The 18,442-nt window shown below is 41.5% G+C and overlaps 1 protein-coding gene across 3 annotated transcripts in view; it reads right to left on the reverse strand.

The window, feature by feature from the left end:
- LOC118413298 (fibroblast growth factor receptor-like 1) overlaps nucleotides 1-18,442 on the reverse strand; it is a 54,560-nt gene that overhangs the window by 3,851 nt on the left and 32,267 nt on the right. For all 3 annotated transcript variants that reach the window (XM_035816602.1, XM_035816601.1, XM_035816600.1), the window contains exons 4-6: nucleotides 929-976; nucleotides 578-733; nucleotides 287-418 (exon numbers count right to left, since the gene is read on the reverse strand). In XM_035816602.1, the coding sequence (XP_035672495.1) occupies nucleotides 287-418; nucleotides 578-733; nucleotides 929-976 (336 nt within the window). The remainder of the gene's footprint in view (nucleotides 1-286; nucleotides 419-577; nucleotides 734-928; nucleotides 977-18,442) is intronic.

Consider the following 18,442-nt stretch of genomic DNA (forward strand, 5'->3'; position numbering starts at 1 on the left):
TAACTCTCTTCTCTGTACAAAAATATATCTCCACAGTTTCCACATAGCTAGAAATACAAATTTCCTAAGGGAAGACAGAAGTAATCTCTAAGCAGATCCTACGATGGCATAACATAGCACTAAACTGGCCAAGGAGTGTAGTCAGCCAAGAGGTGTACATTTGCCATGTAGGTAGCCAAACACACTCCTAGGCCGGCTTCACTCCTCTGGCAGCTTTTTATACTGTCTTATGTTACCGTAGGACCTGCTTTGAGATTAGACAGAAGTAACCACCATGGATGCTCACCTATGACGTCCACCTTGTAGGTAGCATTAATGCTCCCAATCCTGTTGAACACCTTGCAGGTGTAACGACCGCTGTCCCTCGGCCTGAGGTTGCGCAGCTTCAGAGTCCACCTCTGACCCTTCTTTGCCCCACCTGCACAAGGTATAACAAGCGACGATTCTCATTAACAAATTCCAGAAGCAAAACTATCAAAGACAGCAAGCTCAACTGTTTTTCGTAGAGGAAGCATCGGGACTAGAACTACAAAATGCTGGAATAAAACGGTAAGTCAAGACGATAAACTGTTTGTACCTAAATCCTCGTCGGTGAGCGTTCTCCCGTCTTTTGACCAGATGATTTCCGGTTTGGGCTGACCGCTCGCAGAGCACTTCAACCGGACGGAACTGCCCATCGGTCTCTGGATGATCTTTCTCCTCATCTTCTGTGGCTGTGTGAATCTGGGTTTGGCTGTTGGACAAGAGCAAGGAAAAGATTTAAAACATGTGGCACAGAAAATAGTTATCATGTATCTGGATTGCATTTCATGACAAAATCCTTTTTCGTTTTTGTTTGCAAAGAGAGATCATGAAATGTCCTACCATCCTTCACTTTTTCGATATTGAAATTTCGACCTCTACAAAAGGAATATCATAGAATACTCACTTCCACCGACTGGCGTTGTTCCAACTGGTCTTGCTGGATTGGAGTCATCTAAAAGAAGAAAAAAGAGACACAATTAAATCATCTGAAGATTTCGCACCATCATACATGCATGTGCTTGAACATTAAGTCTAAACAGCTAAAAGTGACATAGGAGTGGATGAAGCTATACAAAACGCGGGCCCCAAATGAAAACTCTAAAACTTCACTTAGCAACTTTGGCTGTATATATTTGTGTAAGAGGTTGCTTAGTTTGCCGTAACCTTTAAGAAGGTACTAAAAACCTTCTGTTTCTAAGTAAGGATTTCGAATCCCCGGGGATCACTCCCCCCTTGTACCCTCTCAGGGACTTCTGAAACCCAACTTACACTTCAAAGGGTTCTCCCACCCCTATGAAAACATTATGAGAGTCATGGGAGCAGGCCTGGCATGTGGTAACACTTTCACAGAAACAGACTGAAGATCTCACTTTCTGACTAGGTTAATGCCTTCCTCAGGTGTTATGGGGCTGCTCGGTGGCCCAGTGCATGTTCTCTCTGAACCAAAGTCCCCACAAGACTCGCTAGACCAGCTTTCAGACGTCTTTGGATGTGGAAAGTCTTAAACTTTGCCTTAGGTCGTCCAACAGATTTTTGTCAAAACTTGCCTCAAACAACGCGTCTAAGAACAAACCCCACTAAACCAGTTTTTTAATGTCTTAGGACCTCCTTTTTTTGGCAGTTTTGTTCTGGGTCTTCCCGTATATTTTAGTCAAAGCTCGCTCAAACAAGATGCTTAAGTAGCATGACAGCAAAGAACATGTATGTGGTATGCATTTCTACACTTTTGAACTGGAATTTTTGTATTTCAAAATGTGGCAAACAGTAGTTCATCGAGGAATAGATTTTGAAGAATTTCCAAGGAATGCCCCTCTTGGTCGCTGCTTCGTCTGCGATCCCCCTGCAGTCAGCTCAGGGGTGAAGGCTGCTCCGAACAGCATAAACTCTTCACTGCAAGTTAAGCCAGAAACTGTCATTGTCTGACACAGTATCTCCGGTCTGGGTGAAGTGTCAAGAGTTTTGTTTTTTCATAGTCCAAGGTGATCGCCTTGGTCCGACTTTGTTCTTTTGAACGATGACAGAACGTACCTGCCAGATTTAAACACAATCCACCTTTTCTTCGAAAATTAGTTGCAGAGGTTTGTATTGGTAGAGTAAAAACTTAAGATAATATCAGAACAAGATCTCTATTCTGTTCATAGTTGGCAATCCCTGTATGTATACTGTAGACGATGATCCACAGTTTATAGGTTACGTCAGGGGTTTGTAAGCCTGGAGGATGGTGCGTTTTGATCACTCCGCAGTTCGACAAACTGCGAGACTAAACTTCTTGGCTTTTGGAAGCTCTTGATTACGTCTTGGTACCTAGGTGATCCTGACATACACAACCCTCCCTCCCTCGTCATAACAACCCAGGGCCGGCTTCCGACTTCTCGGGAGAAACAAATTGTCAAAGACGACTCTGGCTTACTGCGGCGTAAACAGCGGCGATTCGGTAGCGAGGACGTAAGCGATTTTCCTGCCAAGCGGACTCACGTACCTAAACGGTGTGCCGCAGTTCTTATCTCCGTGTTTATCTTACAGGGTGTGTTCCCTCCCTTAAGTAATTTGCACAGTTCAAACAAAGTCAAGTACAATGTAACGGGATTTCCTGAAGGGAAGGCATCCCAAGATCTTGAACCTACTCCAAGGTGAGACTCCTCCCACTGGCGGTAACACTTAAGGTCCCCTGCCCATCTCCAGCCTTGTCTTAAGGGCTTCCAGACGTCTCCTGGCAGCTGTAAGCTGTTTATCAGAGGGTTCTTACAGTTAAGTCTCTCATTTTCTGCATCAGTTTCAAAAACAATTGCCCCTGAGGCTCTTTAGCCATAACCTCTGCCCCTGCCTGGCTCCACCTAAAGATTTCATTAACTCTTGCCTTTCAACACATGGTTGTTTCTGTAGACAGAGACTTGGGGGGAGACACCAGCCAGTCTTCAATTAACCTTGTCATCTGCCATCCTCCCAAGCCCGTTAAGTCCCTCTAGGAGACGAGGAATGCCTCTTCTACATTCGCTGGTGACATCATGACTCTAAGCTATTCATTAGAGTCGGTAATCTTGCGTCTTTGGGACAGATTTGTGTCGAGTCCGTACACCCGTGTTGCCGTAAAACCCGGCGGACACTTAAAACTCGCAAAGCTAGCAGACTACTTTACGACTTCTCTAAGCCTGGGGGTTGGGGGAAAGCAAATTGTGGCTGTCTGGATAGAATGGTGAGAATTTCCCCCCTCTAAAGTCAGGGTGGATAGATTTATCTTCGCATTTCAACACCACACACCCCTGAGAAAATGTTGCCCAGGCTTTACCTCCTGGCTCAAGATCCGAACTTGATGGCTTTTTCATATGGGAAACAGGCCCTAAAGCCAGATGTATATTTGAGCGACTGTGTGGGATGTGGAGTATTTGTTTTTAATGCCTCAGCGCCCATATTTTTATGTTTCCTGTGTGTTTGGTGCAGGTGCAGCCCTGGTTGGGTTTGTGTGAGTTTTGGGGGAGGAACGGACACGAACTGTGGCTTGGGTTTCACTGACAGCGATCTCTTGGGTCTTCACTATCCACAGCTGAGATCACAACTGGTATGATGGAACTGCAAGCTTTTCTGATAATAATAGCAAACTGGGACACACCAAACAAATCATTGATCCATCCTGCTTGTAAAAAGTGAGTTTTTCTTCATCTCAGCTACTGATGAAATGTATCATCATAGTCTACTTGAGTTAACCACAACGGAATGTATAAAGACCGAAAGGTGTAAAAAAGTCTTCTTCGTTTCTATCTAACATATCGTGGCCATATGTGGCTAATCAGAGCTTACATAAATGACATCTGTGCCTGTGCCAACGTCAACACTACAGTCTCTACCAAACACACCTGCCCATTGCCGACACTTTCTGCCTGGCATTAGTCATACGGAGCCTCTCAATCACCAACTTATTACCGAAGGATTGGTTCGACTTTGCCGCTAATTTACGGCCACCCAAGTTCAGCCAACTCAGTGCAACGCTGCCATAAAAAACGTCGAAGACTCTTGGGATGGTTTCTTCGACCAGTCATTGCCTAGTACAATTTGTATGTCGCCGTATTTACTCTAACCAAAGCATATAGTCTTTTCAGATTTTACACGCTGCCCTGGAAAGGTTTGCTTGGGTAAACTTTCCTGAAAAGCCATGCATGCACAACAAGTTTATAGTCAACCTGGTACAAAAGCTGGAGGGCGGCACTTCATCGCACCTGCTCGGCTTTGTTCCCGCGGAAGAAAGCGTGCGAGGCGGGCCGACCATAACCTCATGTCAAACAGAAAATTTGAGCAAGCCTTTGAATCTCCACACTCCAGCCACCACTCCAGAATGTATTGGGTCCACACATGTGGAGCTGAGCAAATAAATTGGTCCGTTTGGGCTGGCCAACACTCCGAGAGGGGTTAGGGGGTTCACCGCTAGTAACTATGCTCCAGTTTTCCTGTATTCTTCTCATGTTGATCCTCGTCTAGACCTTTTCCTTCACAAAGAAAATCATTTGCCGAAGAGGCCTTGTTCGCAGGTGCTGAAGAACAACGTTGGCAAGAAACTGTTAACCAAGGTTGCCTTGGCCTGCTCAGTCAGGATCCCCTAGGTATGCACAGAAATGGCCTGATAACTCTTCTTTTGAGCAGACAAAAATGGCAGGAAATTGTTACACTTCAACAACAATCTTTCATCTTTTATTTCTACCTGAGTTTTAACAGGAACCTTCTTTAAAAACAATAAAACAATAATTCATTCCTGTTTTTTTTTTAAAGTGTGCTGTTACTTGTGTTTTAACAACCTCATAGATCAAGACTTACCACCTCCACAAATCCATCATAAAACCACTTGTTTGAGAGTAAAATGTGAAGACGAAGAATTCTTTCTGGGTCACGGACCGTCCCGTGCTTGGTCAACCATTCTGGGCGACGCACAGCGGGAGTACAGTAAACAAACTGCCGCCAATTCGCTGACAAATCCGCAACCAAGGCCGTGCAAGTTCAAGTTATCCGCTAAACACCAAATTTCACACCCTGGTGCCACCAGTCACCTTCTCTGGCTAGGTTTTCATAATCACATTTTTTAAGGCCACCATTGGAGGGTAACCAATTGGAAAGGTTGGTATGCAATCTAACCACATCATTTGGTAAAAATTGAAGCTCCACAGTTAATATCATTGCAGGCTGAGAAAAACTGAGATCATCGACTAAACACCTTGAGGGCCAGTTAATCATTTTGCTGTGACGGGACATGGCACATTTTACCCACATTCTACCAGCTGATGCCTGGGGCGATATAGTCCTCGTTTTTCACAACAAACACGACCTGCATACCTTGAATACGAACACTGTGCCCTGCTTGTTTTTCTTTCATGTTAGATTCAACCCTTCGGGCATTTTTCCTTCTTTTTTTATACAAAACTTCAAGCCTGGTAGAGTATACAAATTCTATGGTTACATTAGTAATGAGAAAGTGTAGGTGACTGCTCTATATACGATGTTGTAATGTAAAAAGGCTGGTCTTCCCCTAAAAAACACTAATTGTGTCAAAACACCATCAATATTTCAGCTAGCAACACACACATAAATTACTTCTAAATATGGGGAAACCCTACACATTTATCAACGGCCAATTAACGAGCCCAGGTGTGGAGACCCTAATGAGCGCTAATTACCTCACCATGCCCCAGTGGGCAGTTAATTTGGGGGGAGGGGCCAGATCACCAGTGGTGTGGAAAACAGCCCTTGATATGCATCTGCCACCATACATATGCTAATGTCTCCTCAACTCCAGTACTACTTTCATGCCAAATTAGGCAGGGGATTTGCACGGATTTAGTCTTGGCCTTGGATTAGTGCGAGGGGTTCTTTATCCAGTGACCGTGAACCATTCTTTCCATTCCCTTTTTTTTACAGCTCACTAGTTTTGTGCTAAACGCTCGCTAAGCTCTGCATTTGGCACAGGAAATAGAAACATTGTCTGCAGCCCTTTTTTTTCTCCAAACTTTGAAAAATGTATCAAACGTGACTGCATTTTTCAATACTACTATCAGGCTCCAAATAATTTATTCATCTTTTTTCCCCAGACTCATTAGGCATTTTTCGGTTGATAACTGTCGAACACGTGTTTATCAACCATTTGCATTATTACTCCTATTCAAATGACTTTCTCTTCCATATATCTTCCCAAGATTATTCACTGACAGCTGCCTCAATACTAATTCCCAACAGTGAACATGGGGAGGGGGGCTGTTTGAAGTACAAATCCTCTGTCTATCAAAACATCGCCAAATGAAATATTCAAAAGTTCTTCCCTCAGAAATGATCCGTCTTCCTTTAATAGGGCACTGACAGATGTTTCACCATAGCTGCACAAAAATAACAGTTAAGCTCTTCAAGAATACCTAGCAGCCATGAATGTGGTCTATTGAAGCCATGTTGAAAGTTCACTCCAAAATGTAAAAGACTGGGGTCAGGTTTTTACCAGACATATTGTGACATTTCCGCCTTTCAAACTAATCTCTTTTGAACCTCCTGTGATAACAAAACCCTCCCCTTAGTTGTGTCAAAATAAATTTTCCAAAAAATCTGACAAGAAAAAAACAACAACAGTTTCCTAGAGCAATCCATCTTGGGTAAACATGGTGTAGACAGCTGACATGTGTTGCCCAGCATGCTATTGTAATAACCTGGAGATCCAGCCCCCTTAGGACTACCACTTCAAAATCTGACAAGGATGCATATGCATGGAACAAAAAACACTCTGGTTTCCCAACTTGGCCTGCTGAGCCAGACTACAAAAATATCTAGAAAATGTTGAAAAAAAGCTTGCTACAAGTACTGAATGTTTCTAGGCTAGGTCAGAAGCTTTTGGGGGGTCATTTTTGTACTCTAAACATCAGTGAAAACTGCATCTGTTTCCACCAAGAGTGCAGACACAAAAAAAAACTGTAACGACACCAGACTAAGCTGGTGGGAGGGGTCCTTCCTTTTGTCCCAAGATTAACACCTTTTTGAGGTTATTTGGTGAGATTTAGAAATTTGTGTGAAGTCCCTTTGTGGCTTAATGGGAGGGCAAATTGTGTGTTGACAATGGGGGTGTGTGAAGTGTGAAGAGGAGATTTGCTAGAAAAGGATTTAATGAACTTCTAGACTTCTACCCCCCTCCCCCAAAAAAAGAGAAAAGAAAAATTTCTCTCTTTCAAGCCATTCATCCCAAGAACTTCTAGACCTCTACCCTCCTCCCCAAAAAGAGACAAGAAAAAATTCTCTTCCAAACCATTTATCCAAAGAACTTCTAGACTACTGCCCCCCTCCCCCCAAAAAAGAGAAAAGAAAAATTTCTCTCTTTCAAGCCATTCAGCCAAAGAACATAACACTTGGGGTATTTCGAAAACTATACAAATTGAGTATATTTTCTTTCTTCCTCTCTTAACATCTATTCAAAAATAATCAGAAAGAATGCCAGATGTCAAAACATATGTCACATATTAGTATAATACTCATGGCTTCCTATATCCCCCTCCAACTTGTAACAAGATCGTGCCATATCGAGAAAATTAATCATTCTTTCATGACCATGAAAATGCAGTTCCTCTCTAGGTTTATTTGTCTAGTGGAAAACCTCTGATGAAAGATTGTTGCAGCAAATTCTTGCAGGGGCCTGTAGATTATAGGCACTCCCCTAAATTCTAGATACAGCACAACCAAATAAATATACCACGATGGTACCCCGCTGCGAATGAAAATTGTGCGAGTTACACAATCTACAAATTACGTAACTCAGCCATAAATTGGAGAAGCATTGAGTGATTTCCGTTTTGTTAAAGCTAGGCCATTCTCGCAGCCTAAGCTTTTAGAGTTACGAAATGGTTATATAAAATATGACAATGGCAAGATATGAACAGAAAAAAAACTCAAACATCTCAAGCAGTTCAGTATTGCCTTGGAAGAACACATTGTTCGTAGCAAACTTGATAACCATTCCGAAGAACGCATCACCAAAATGCCGTTGGATGTAGAGAAAGCAAAAACAAAAGCTCCAAGATCATTTGTCAATAGAAATTTCAGAAACTTTTGCTTGTGAACCAACAAATGTTTTTAAAACTTCCAAGAATATCACTTTTTGAATTTTTTTCTGGTGTTAGTCAAGGACAACTGCAAAGACTTACCTAGAGAACCAAACAAGACCCTAAAGAATTTTGTGTGGGTGGACAGGATATACAGTCACAACCAAAACCTTGGTCTGGACATTTGTAAGTCAGATAAGTTATGCTGAAAGCCTTGACACTTCAAAAACTGCCAACTGTTCCTTACATACTTATATAAAACACAAGTGTAACAGTATTATACCAATGGGAGTTGGTCAAGGAAAACTTTATGGAAACTTGGAGGCCTCCAAATGCATATTTCAAGTCCATAAATGACAAAACCAAGCTGTTCAAGACTTAGCTAAGGAAGGATTGTCTAAAAATACAACATCCTTTTATCCCATACAGGAAATCCCAATCATAGCATTAGAGAAAAGACAAGCTTACCATGAAAAGGATAGAGATAAATCTTCCTTTTGTGCAATCTTTAAATGATTACAGCCATAAATATGTAAACTTTGATAATTGCTGTCTATTGTTGTATAGATGGTTTAATTTCTTGAAAAGAAGGATTTAGACTTTTTTGTGAAGACCCACCACCGGTCTTGTCTGTCTGTCTAACTGTTGAAACAGAATGCCGTCAGCAGGCCTTCTACGCTTCCGAAAATTCAGCGCTGACAAACGGTAGCAACACACAAGCGTTTGTCCCCTTGTTTATGATAAACAGCGATCAATGGTGGGATAAATACGGCCCCAGTTCCTGCCTGAAACTGACAGGTCTGCTGACAATGGTGACGGGACACTTCCCCGCAAACAACCGGGCATTTCTTTGCAAAGTGGCTCGGGGATGCACGATTTGTTCAAACAAGTGGGGCGGCTAGGACGGAAGAGTGGCCCCCAGAAATTCCTGAGGGCCTATGCTGCTTTGATTTTAGGGGTCTGGCATGGTAATGCTGTCTTCAACTCCCCAGCGAAACCAAACACTCCACCCTTACCCGTGCTAACGGCCGTGGATTGAGATACACCCAAACACGCTGAATGCGCGCATTCACGGGGCGGGGGAAACACGATCGCGCCCCCCTGTACACCACGGGAAAGACAAGACGGAATTTTTGCAAGCGAGTGTGGAAGGGTGGTTGCGTACACCTCGGGTGATGCCGGTAATATGAGCGCCCCCATTGTGTTCTGTATCAACCATGGCGGACATAAATGACTCTCGTCTGAAAAGCGGAGCTGCCTCGGCTTCGGTTCAGTTACAACAATGAAATAAGTGCAGCAGGGCCGAACTCCGAGTGCGCATTTTGAGAGCCTTGTAAAACAAAGCTGAGTTTATACCCAGGAAAGCGAACAGTGGACACACTGCATGCAACAGAAGATTTAATTGAAGTATTTTCTTACACCTACCAGATGGATTTCTTCCTACAAGGGACCGGTAAACAACTGTCCCCTCATTGTACAACCCTCGGCCTTTTATAAAAAGAACATCTTGTTAGGTGTCAGAGAAAAATCTTGTCTACCTGCTATGAAAACATACAGCGACCGCTTTCCTTTCAAGATGACTCAATACAGCCCTCCGTACAGACTGTGTAAACGTGACGGGAAAATACAAACAGGATTCCACTTTTGCTCAGCCCTGTGGCACTCCAGAAACCTTCCCATGACATGGGTGTGGTGTGATCCGCAAAAACAACTTTGAAGTCCTCGCTTTCCCTTCCAACGTCGTAAAAACACACAAATACCTTCCAAATGCTTGTAGGAAATGCTAGAAACAATTTAAGCCCTCGCATGATCAAAAAGAACTATAGAATTCGCACTCTAACTGAAACATATAATATTGAATAATCTTCCAAAATTTTCAAAAGAGAAGACATTTGATTTGTTATTTCCCTCTTCCACTGGCTTCGAAAAAGGAGTCGAACCAAATAATCCAGGATCTAGAGTTAGCTTTTACTAGCTTTAGACTAGAGTAGACACTTGTGATATTGTTTTTACACTGTTTTATTCTTTTGTGTTACCTGCAATTAGCCCACGGGCAAGAATTTGCAATAGACTTTATCAAGAGTTATTACAGATATGACAGCTACAAGACTAGATAGTAAATTGGGACACTTCCCCAAACAACATGATTTTTCCGCAATCTCTCTAGCCGTAACTATGGGGCAATTGTCTTTAGGAGATTACTACAGACATCCTGTGTGAATCTGCGTCGACTGGGTGGTCTGGGAAAGTTTACAGTGTAGAGGCTGTACAAACCAGAATGGTCCTGCACCCAAGTTTATACAGATTAGACAGGTGTCCGGGCAAAAGTCAGCAAACGTTGCCGGGGTCGGCAAGTGTGTCAGGGACCTACAATGACCACCCAGTTTCTCTCTGGTCAGAACTTTGGACAACCCGAGTTGTTATTCCTTGCTATATCCCACAGAAGAAGCCGACAGTTTGCTTTCTTTGGCTGTACTATTGACAAGCGTTTGACAACGTTATTAACTAGTATGGTAGATCCGACAGTTATGACGAAATACCCGTTGTGACCGGGTTTAATGATTATACACCAGTTGACTTAGTTATTGTCCAACCGTGTGCACCGGAGCGCTAGGTGGATTTGCTTCTGTCTGTTATTTCTGTTGATATCCAAATGAAACCACACTTTTAAAAACTGTCAGCATGGCTGTCTTCCTTTCGAAAGTAATGGTTTTCTTTGCCTTGAATCTTAACAGTCAGTAGTTATAAAGGAACATTGACATTTTGAATAAAACTTGGAATAAAAATTAAGTACAGCCAACTTCAAACTATTTTGCAAACAAAAATGAATTGATTTAGTATTCCTTGAAAACTTTTGTCAAACAAAAGCATGAAACAAATTTCCAAGCATCCCTAAATACGTATTTTTTACAAACAACCAATAAAGGTTACCCTCGGATAAAGGTGAACCAGCGTTAACAACCCAAGGCTAAATATCCAAGACATGGAGGAGTTTTCAAACCAAATCAGTCTTGACTTTCTGCACTTCTTGTCAAGGCCAAAGTCCAACACACCATCCGACAGAAGTCAAGGGTCAAGAATGCCCAAGTATGACCAGAATTAATTAACCTGTCGCATGATATACACAGTCAAAGTGCCGCTGGTTTACTCTCTTGCTCAGAAGAGCCATCTCTATTTGTCTACCATGAAGAACTTTGTATTCAAGTCAGATACAGCGGGTATCAATCACAATAAACAATGAAGCCCTCAAGCAACTGTCCACAACTATGCTGCCGTATTTTTTCTACATTCAAGTTGAAGTTCCAACTTTAGCTGAGAGAATTTCACACAAGTGTATCTTGGACTTCTGCGTAATTGTTTTGGACAACAGTTTTCCTCAGTGGCTAGTTCTAGGAGTGTCAAGATCTTAAAGAAAGTCTCCCCAAGTGTTCTTGTTGCCTGTTGATTTATAAGACATGTGGGATTGCAGGAAGGAGCAGTGTTTAGGTTGTGTCTGCTAGGGGGGAGGGCACTAAATCTACTCCTGACAGGGGGTTGACAGAAGTGTTTTGTTTTCCAAGTCTCTCCTTTTAGATCTGTTGCCAGATCAGATCTTTCAGTTCGATAGAGGAAACAGACTTATGCTTCTTCGCAACTGCCAGGATCAACAATGGAATATTTTCTTTTTTAGTTTCTGAGTAAGTCATGTTGGAAATAAAGCATGCGAATAGATGGGGGAGGGGGGTTTTAGAATCAGTGATAGCTTGAAGATATATGAATGGCATGCTAAAAGTTTAAACGACCGCAAGTGCTCTTATGTTCCTTCAAGTCTCTAAAATTTATAGCAAATGTCTGGCCAGTTAAGTAGTAGTAAAAGTAGAGTAATTTGATTCATTTCATTGAGGCAGAACTCAAGGACATTTATCCACTCTTTGTATGGGTTAAAAACACTCAGTTGACCTGAAATGTCATATCTAATCTAGCAGTTAACTGGATGAAATCAAATATAAGACAAGGCCTCTGACGTTTGCTAAGAATCTTGCTTAAAATGTGTCATATCGGATACCACAAAAAATGTCATTCACACAACTTAACTGAGTAGTTTGAGAATGCATATACTCGGATGTCAAAAATCTTTCACTTTCAGGCTTGAAACAGTCAAATTTCCAATTTAAAGGTATAAAACTATTAATTTCACACTCGCAAAGGTTACAAATCAAAGGGATCAGACATCACTCACACACTCCAGGTGAAAATGAGTTGAAAAGGGCAAGCAGAGTTTCTTGTTTCCCCTGCCCATTTGCACCTGGTTTGGAGTAATTGACAGGGATTCTGCAATCCTTCCCTTATCTTGACATGGCACCACATAACCCTATCCTCACTTTACCACTTCAAAGGGAAGATTCAGGCTATCCTGTCCAATTCCATGTGGAAAACGTTAGGGAAATGTAACCGAGCACACCTCAGGAAACTGCCAGGAGATAAACTCTTGCCCCAAATCCAGTTCTAAACTCCACACCAACATTTTTTTCTCTCTCTGGAACAATTAAAATTTAAGACTCCAAAAAACCATTACCCTTCCTAAACAAAGAAAAACAAAACCACTACCTACTTATTCCCTAAAACCACTACAGGGCGACGTAAAAACTTCATGTCAAGGATATAAGAATGAAATTACATTATACTGACAGATGCACGAAATCTAACATTTGGGACTACATCTGTGAAAATACTATTACTTTTACGACCGAGAACATGTCAAAACAGTAGTGCAATGGTCAATGTCAAGAAGAACTATAAAAGACAGAATGGGGCTGGTCATAAACTGTAAAGTAGTGTAGATAACTGAGTTCGTCGACCCTTTTTGGTGAATCAAGCTGTAGTTTTCAGTAGTGAAAAGACTTGCTAGACACATTCTTCGCTTTCAACCCTACCTTTAGTAATTTGTAATCCTTACAGTTTATTTGTGTGTAATATTATTGCAATTATCTTTCATCAAATCAAGTTTTCATCTTTTGTAAATTAAGAAAATTGTTATTGAAAAGACCTGCTAGATTTCAGTAACACATTATTCACTTTCAACCCTACCATTGTTGACTTGTAACGGTCATGGTTTACTTAATATATGTGTAACAGTACAACACTGGCTTGCACTAGTGTAAATTTTTACTTTCGCGGTGGCAGGAAAATGGAGTGTTCGGAGTGGTTTTAAGTTTGCGATAGACTGTAGGCCATACTATAGTGGGAAAATGTGGTTTTAAAATTGCAGTGAAGTGGTCACCGCGAAAACCGCAAACACAAAACTACCACGAACATTTCTGCATTTACACTATATCAATGATGCAACCTTAGCATGTCCAAGAAAGACTCAGAGGTCCAGTTTGAGCTAATCTGCTTCTTATTTTGACATTTCTAATCTAAACACCAACACCTGGCCTGTATTTCACCCACAAGACAGGCATTCCTGATGGGAAGGCAGGGGACTGGGACTACCTTTGTGTCAGCCTAGGTGACACAGGCCAGGCCCTGGACTTCACTGATTATTTATCTTGTAAAATTTGATTGAACCGTGTGGGCTCCCAGATATGAACACATCTCACACCTGCGTGGCTAAAGGTCCATAATTCTTTCTACTCCCATGTGAAAATCACAAAACATTTACATTTCTACCTTACATACATGCAGTAGCTGTAATTTTATCAAAGGATCTTTTCAGAAAACATCTGAATTTTTCCACGCAAAAAACAAAAGAAACATTTACAAATTTCGCCCTTTCTCATACAAAGTGACTTATTTGCCGTGTCAAATTTTATCAAAGGATCTTTCCAGAAAACATCTGAATTTTTCTTCCTCATTTGTGGAATCTTGTCACCAATTTATCATACAAGATAAATGAAATTAGTACTCTATGCCATCTCCTTTTCTTTCATCAGGAAATAATAATTGCATTATATATTTTGTCCCTCCTTCGCCTATCGGGAGTTCTAGCCATTCGAACTTGTACATCTGGTGAAGGTTCATAAATCTGAAGTCTGGAGAATGTCAACACAACACGCTCCTTAACTTTTATGGCCATTGAAAGGGCCATAATTCTACAGGAAGGGGTTAGATTTAGAGTATCACTTCTATAGAAGCTTCTTAGTGGATAACAGACAACCTTTAGGACAGATGTTTTTCCATTTATACACTTGTGGTTGGAAATAAATTATTTCAAGATTGTGTGCTTTTCATCAGATTTGCTGAGGTCAGAGTTAAGGAGAGCTGTGCAAGTTGTTATTCACCCATACAAAACCATTGATCTTGTTGGAAAAAAAAATACACGAAACAAACAATTCAGCCACTGTGATACTTAATATGCTTTCCCTGAAAATGCATTTACGAAAGGAAAAAGTAATTTGATTTGATCCGATCTAGTTTGGACAAACCGATTCATACACTGGAAAACTGGGCTATGCGGCGGCCCGGTAGAAATTAGCGAAATAGAGTTAATCATTCTAAAGCCGGGGAGAGGGGCTTTGCAGCTTGTTGCCATGGCAACGGATGATGCTAATGGCGGGGTAACCGTGGGGATCAGGTGGTTACAGGAGAGGGAGGAATAAAGGTATTAATGATGTCAATTTTGTGGGGGCTAAGTGATGGGAAATCCTATTATGCACGTTTTGGATCTCATTTTCGCAACCTAGCTGGACACTAGATCAAAGTGTTCCACCTTTTCTTGACCACAACAAAAACTGTTGATAAACGCTGTCATGCCTAGCATCTTACAACAAAAATACTGCAATATTGTGCCCACAAACAACACATTATGGTATCTCTTTGCATAAATTTCCTGGTAAAATATAACGCTAGTTCACCTTTATCCGTGGGGTGACCTTTATCCGTTGTCTTTAAAAACAGCACATTTAGCTATAGGAGTATCAAATCTGCAGACTGTGCTTTTCAATATCTTAAAACTGTTCCGATTTGAAACCACTGTCCGTCGACTTCATATCCCTAAATACGCTTTTTCTTACAAACAACGAATATAGGTTACCCTCGGATAAAGGTGAACCAGCGTTACACTAAGAAAGAAATATAACTCCTTAGAGTTTGTCCCTACCCAAACAACTGCCATGTTGGTCTGTATGTTCTCATAAACATTAACAACCTAAGATACTGTAAACTTATTTATTTTTGTGGGGACCTGATTTTACTTTCGGCAAGAAAAACAGTTTTTCCGGTGTTGGAAGTTAATGTTCTGTAGTTCATATGTAGTACAAAACACAAATTTGCATCATTTTGTTGGAAGAGGTCTCTGAAAAGAACTTGGCGATAAAAACAATGCAAACATTTCAGGGTTTACAGTACATGCAAAATCTATATAGACTTCTGTTTTCCTGTACATCTTTTTACCATATACTGTAGACCAAACAAAGAGTTTTACAGGTGCACTTTTGGGAGGACCACTTCCAGCGATAGAGATTTGTTGCCAAGAAATACTGGTCCCACTTCAACAACTCATCAATAAACCGGAGTATTTCTACAGTGTAAAACTTGCCAGAACCCCGCTATTAAAAACCGACAGTTAACTCGGGTATTTCTTAACAATGTATAAAAGTTGTAGACAGTAGTAGAATGAAGGGACCCTAGTTCAATACAAACATGCAGACTGTCACTGTGAACCAAGATATGGCCCTTTCTCTCTGGCTATAAAGTTGTTATTTACAGCCAGTAGGGTCTAGCTCTGGTGGTCACTCAGATAATTTACGAGTATACCTTTAAGAAACTCTGGGTTATTCTACCAAGGGGATCTCAACCCGCATACAAACGTGTTAGGCACAGCTTCTTCAGACAAATAAACATCGGGAGAAACCCTTTTCGGTTCACATGCATTTGTCTGTACATGTAATATAAATAATTCCAGCAATCAACAGTAACCATAAAGACTTTTGCTTGAAAAAACATCTGATAGAAATTTAAAGCATCTACTCCGAACCCGACTTTCAAGTCAAAATTCGAAGACATGATGCAGACTAAGGTAATAAATTTACAACACTGACAAAAAATTTAGGACATTGACTTTTCAACTACAGTTGTCACATGCCAGTTAGCGCACACGGGAAAAGTTCCATGGGTGAATTTAGAATGCTTGAGGAATCCATTGCCAACAGAGACACATGTTCACCATACAAGTCCTTAGATTTATGGACAATGGGGTAGCACTGGTGCCAAGTTTGACAGCTCTTCTTGGCTAGAACAGTAGGTCCAGGTGTGATATCTTTCTTTAACAAAGGTGTTCGTTCTCCCAGCTAGGGCAAGCGACCCTGGCTTCAAGCCAACTTCCAAACAGATCCAGCCTTGCCCCTAAACAAACAAGTGTTATTTATCCCTCAATTTGGATTCTGCCTGCAATACTATCGTACATCAAAGAGCGGTGGACGGGCTTGTCACAGGGGGGACCATCTGATGGCATTATGGAGCAAAATCACAAAAGTACACACACGAACACACAGGGCTAATCGCTTTGGTACATTCTTAAATGCACTGTGATTGTAGTACAGCAAAACATCAATACCCTTCAAAGCACTATACGGCATACCTCTTAGCATTACGGCTTACGTTCGTCTTTTTTTCTTGTTTCCGTTCTAGCATGTTGTATCTATGTATTTCTAAGAAGCCAGTATACACATACAGACCCAATACCACTATCCCCACAAGAATGTGCTCCATCCGGTATGACTGGGCCGGTACCCAAGTATATTGCCGAGATAACCGCCTACCAATCAGTTTACAAGGCGTATTTCCGGGCTGGGCTAAGACGTTGTATAGCAGTTGGGTGATTTTGCGATAGCCCACTCACGTTTACAGGAAGAGCTAGATTTGGAAAAGTCACTGCAACCAAAACCTACACCTGTTCAAAGCAATGAAGAGTTACTACGAAAATCTTTCACTAAGGCATATTGTACCATATAACTGCCATCCACTGTCTATAGAGTCCTATACGTGAAGATTATAAAACTTTATTTTAGTCAATCTCATCACTTTACAGCTTTCAATAAACTTTTACAACTGCTATTGAATTTTACGTTTCTGAATAAACAATTTCCAGAACACAACCAGCTTTATAAACTTTGGTTTCATCATAAAACAGTGATAAAGTTGGGATATTTCAGTTAACCATTTTAAACTGAAAAGGGCTGCAGAATCACAGATATCATCATGTAATGGTTAACCTGTTTAACCAAACTCTTATCTGATTGGCTAAGGAGATAGTTGTGTGTGCTTAGAACACCTGCCTCCAAATTGCAGGGTTTTCAGAAACCACGACACCCAATAAACAGTCAGTAAAAGATTTACAGGCGTTTAACAATGGGGGGGGGGGGGTGAGGGCCTGGATTGTAAGGGCAGGGGCAGTCTCTGGAAAACGACTTGTTGACGGTAAACATTAGGTACACAATGGGATGGGAAATTCACACTGACGTGAAGAGGGGCATAAAAACAGGACAACAACAGCATCCATATAGCACCGGGTCTTCAACACATGGTCTTTTCAGAATCTGTGAAAACCATATCTCTATATTTGTGCATTTGTTTCTGTATCACACGTTTATCTTAGAGTTATGTGTACAATTTTAATCGCCTTCCCTTATCTAACATACTACTTGCCACAGTGTGTTAACTTGATACGAATTGACCTGTTGTTTTACTTTTAGGATATTTTGTATGCATTATTTATTGTTTTCTTTTTAACAACTTGTATCTTGACTTGTTGTCAACATTAACGATAAACAAACAAATAGTAACAAAATGTTACTCCTATAATAAAACAAATCCTTATGGAGGTTCTTGACTTTTTTAAGCAACAAGGGATTTTTTTTCAAATTTGAATGCTATCTTTTTATTATCTGTGTGCTCTGTCATTCCTTGTGATATGATAGACCTGCAGTGATCAGAATGTTATGTATACATCAGCTGTTGCTTCTGCTGTAGCAATCCGTCACCATACAGATACCACATGACATCCCCGCGATTATATCATCCAAATATTATCTCACTTTCCGGGGCGGACCACTGCGTGTGGCGCATGCCAGCCATTCCCCCGCGGCCGGGAGCACCTCCTACTGCGTTATCGGAGCCCTACGAAATCCTCCGCTGACCGTCCCTCTCCTCCCCGCTGTGAGTCGTAATCCCAGGCACAACTCTCGGGATGCCTGTGCCCGCCATGTCTAGTACAACTCCTCTAGTTTTGTCCAGTGACCACTTTTGGCAGCTCGGTGAGACCTGATGACAGGGCCCGAGATCAGCCAGGGGCAGGTGACAGTCTTTAACCCCGTTGCTACGGTAACCAGGTTGCCAGACCAACACCCGATCTCGGCAGGACTGTATTTTTGGGAGGGGGTGACTACACG

This window comes from Branchiostoma floridae, chromosome 4 (assembly GCF_000003815.2).
Source record: "Branchiostoma floridae strain S238N-H82 chromosome 4, Bfl_VNyyK, whole genome shotgun sequence".
NCBI lineage: Eukaryota > Metazoa > Chordata > Leptocardii > Amphioxiformes > Branchiostomatidae > Branchiostoma > Branchiostoma floridae.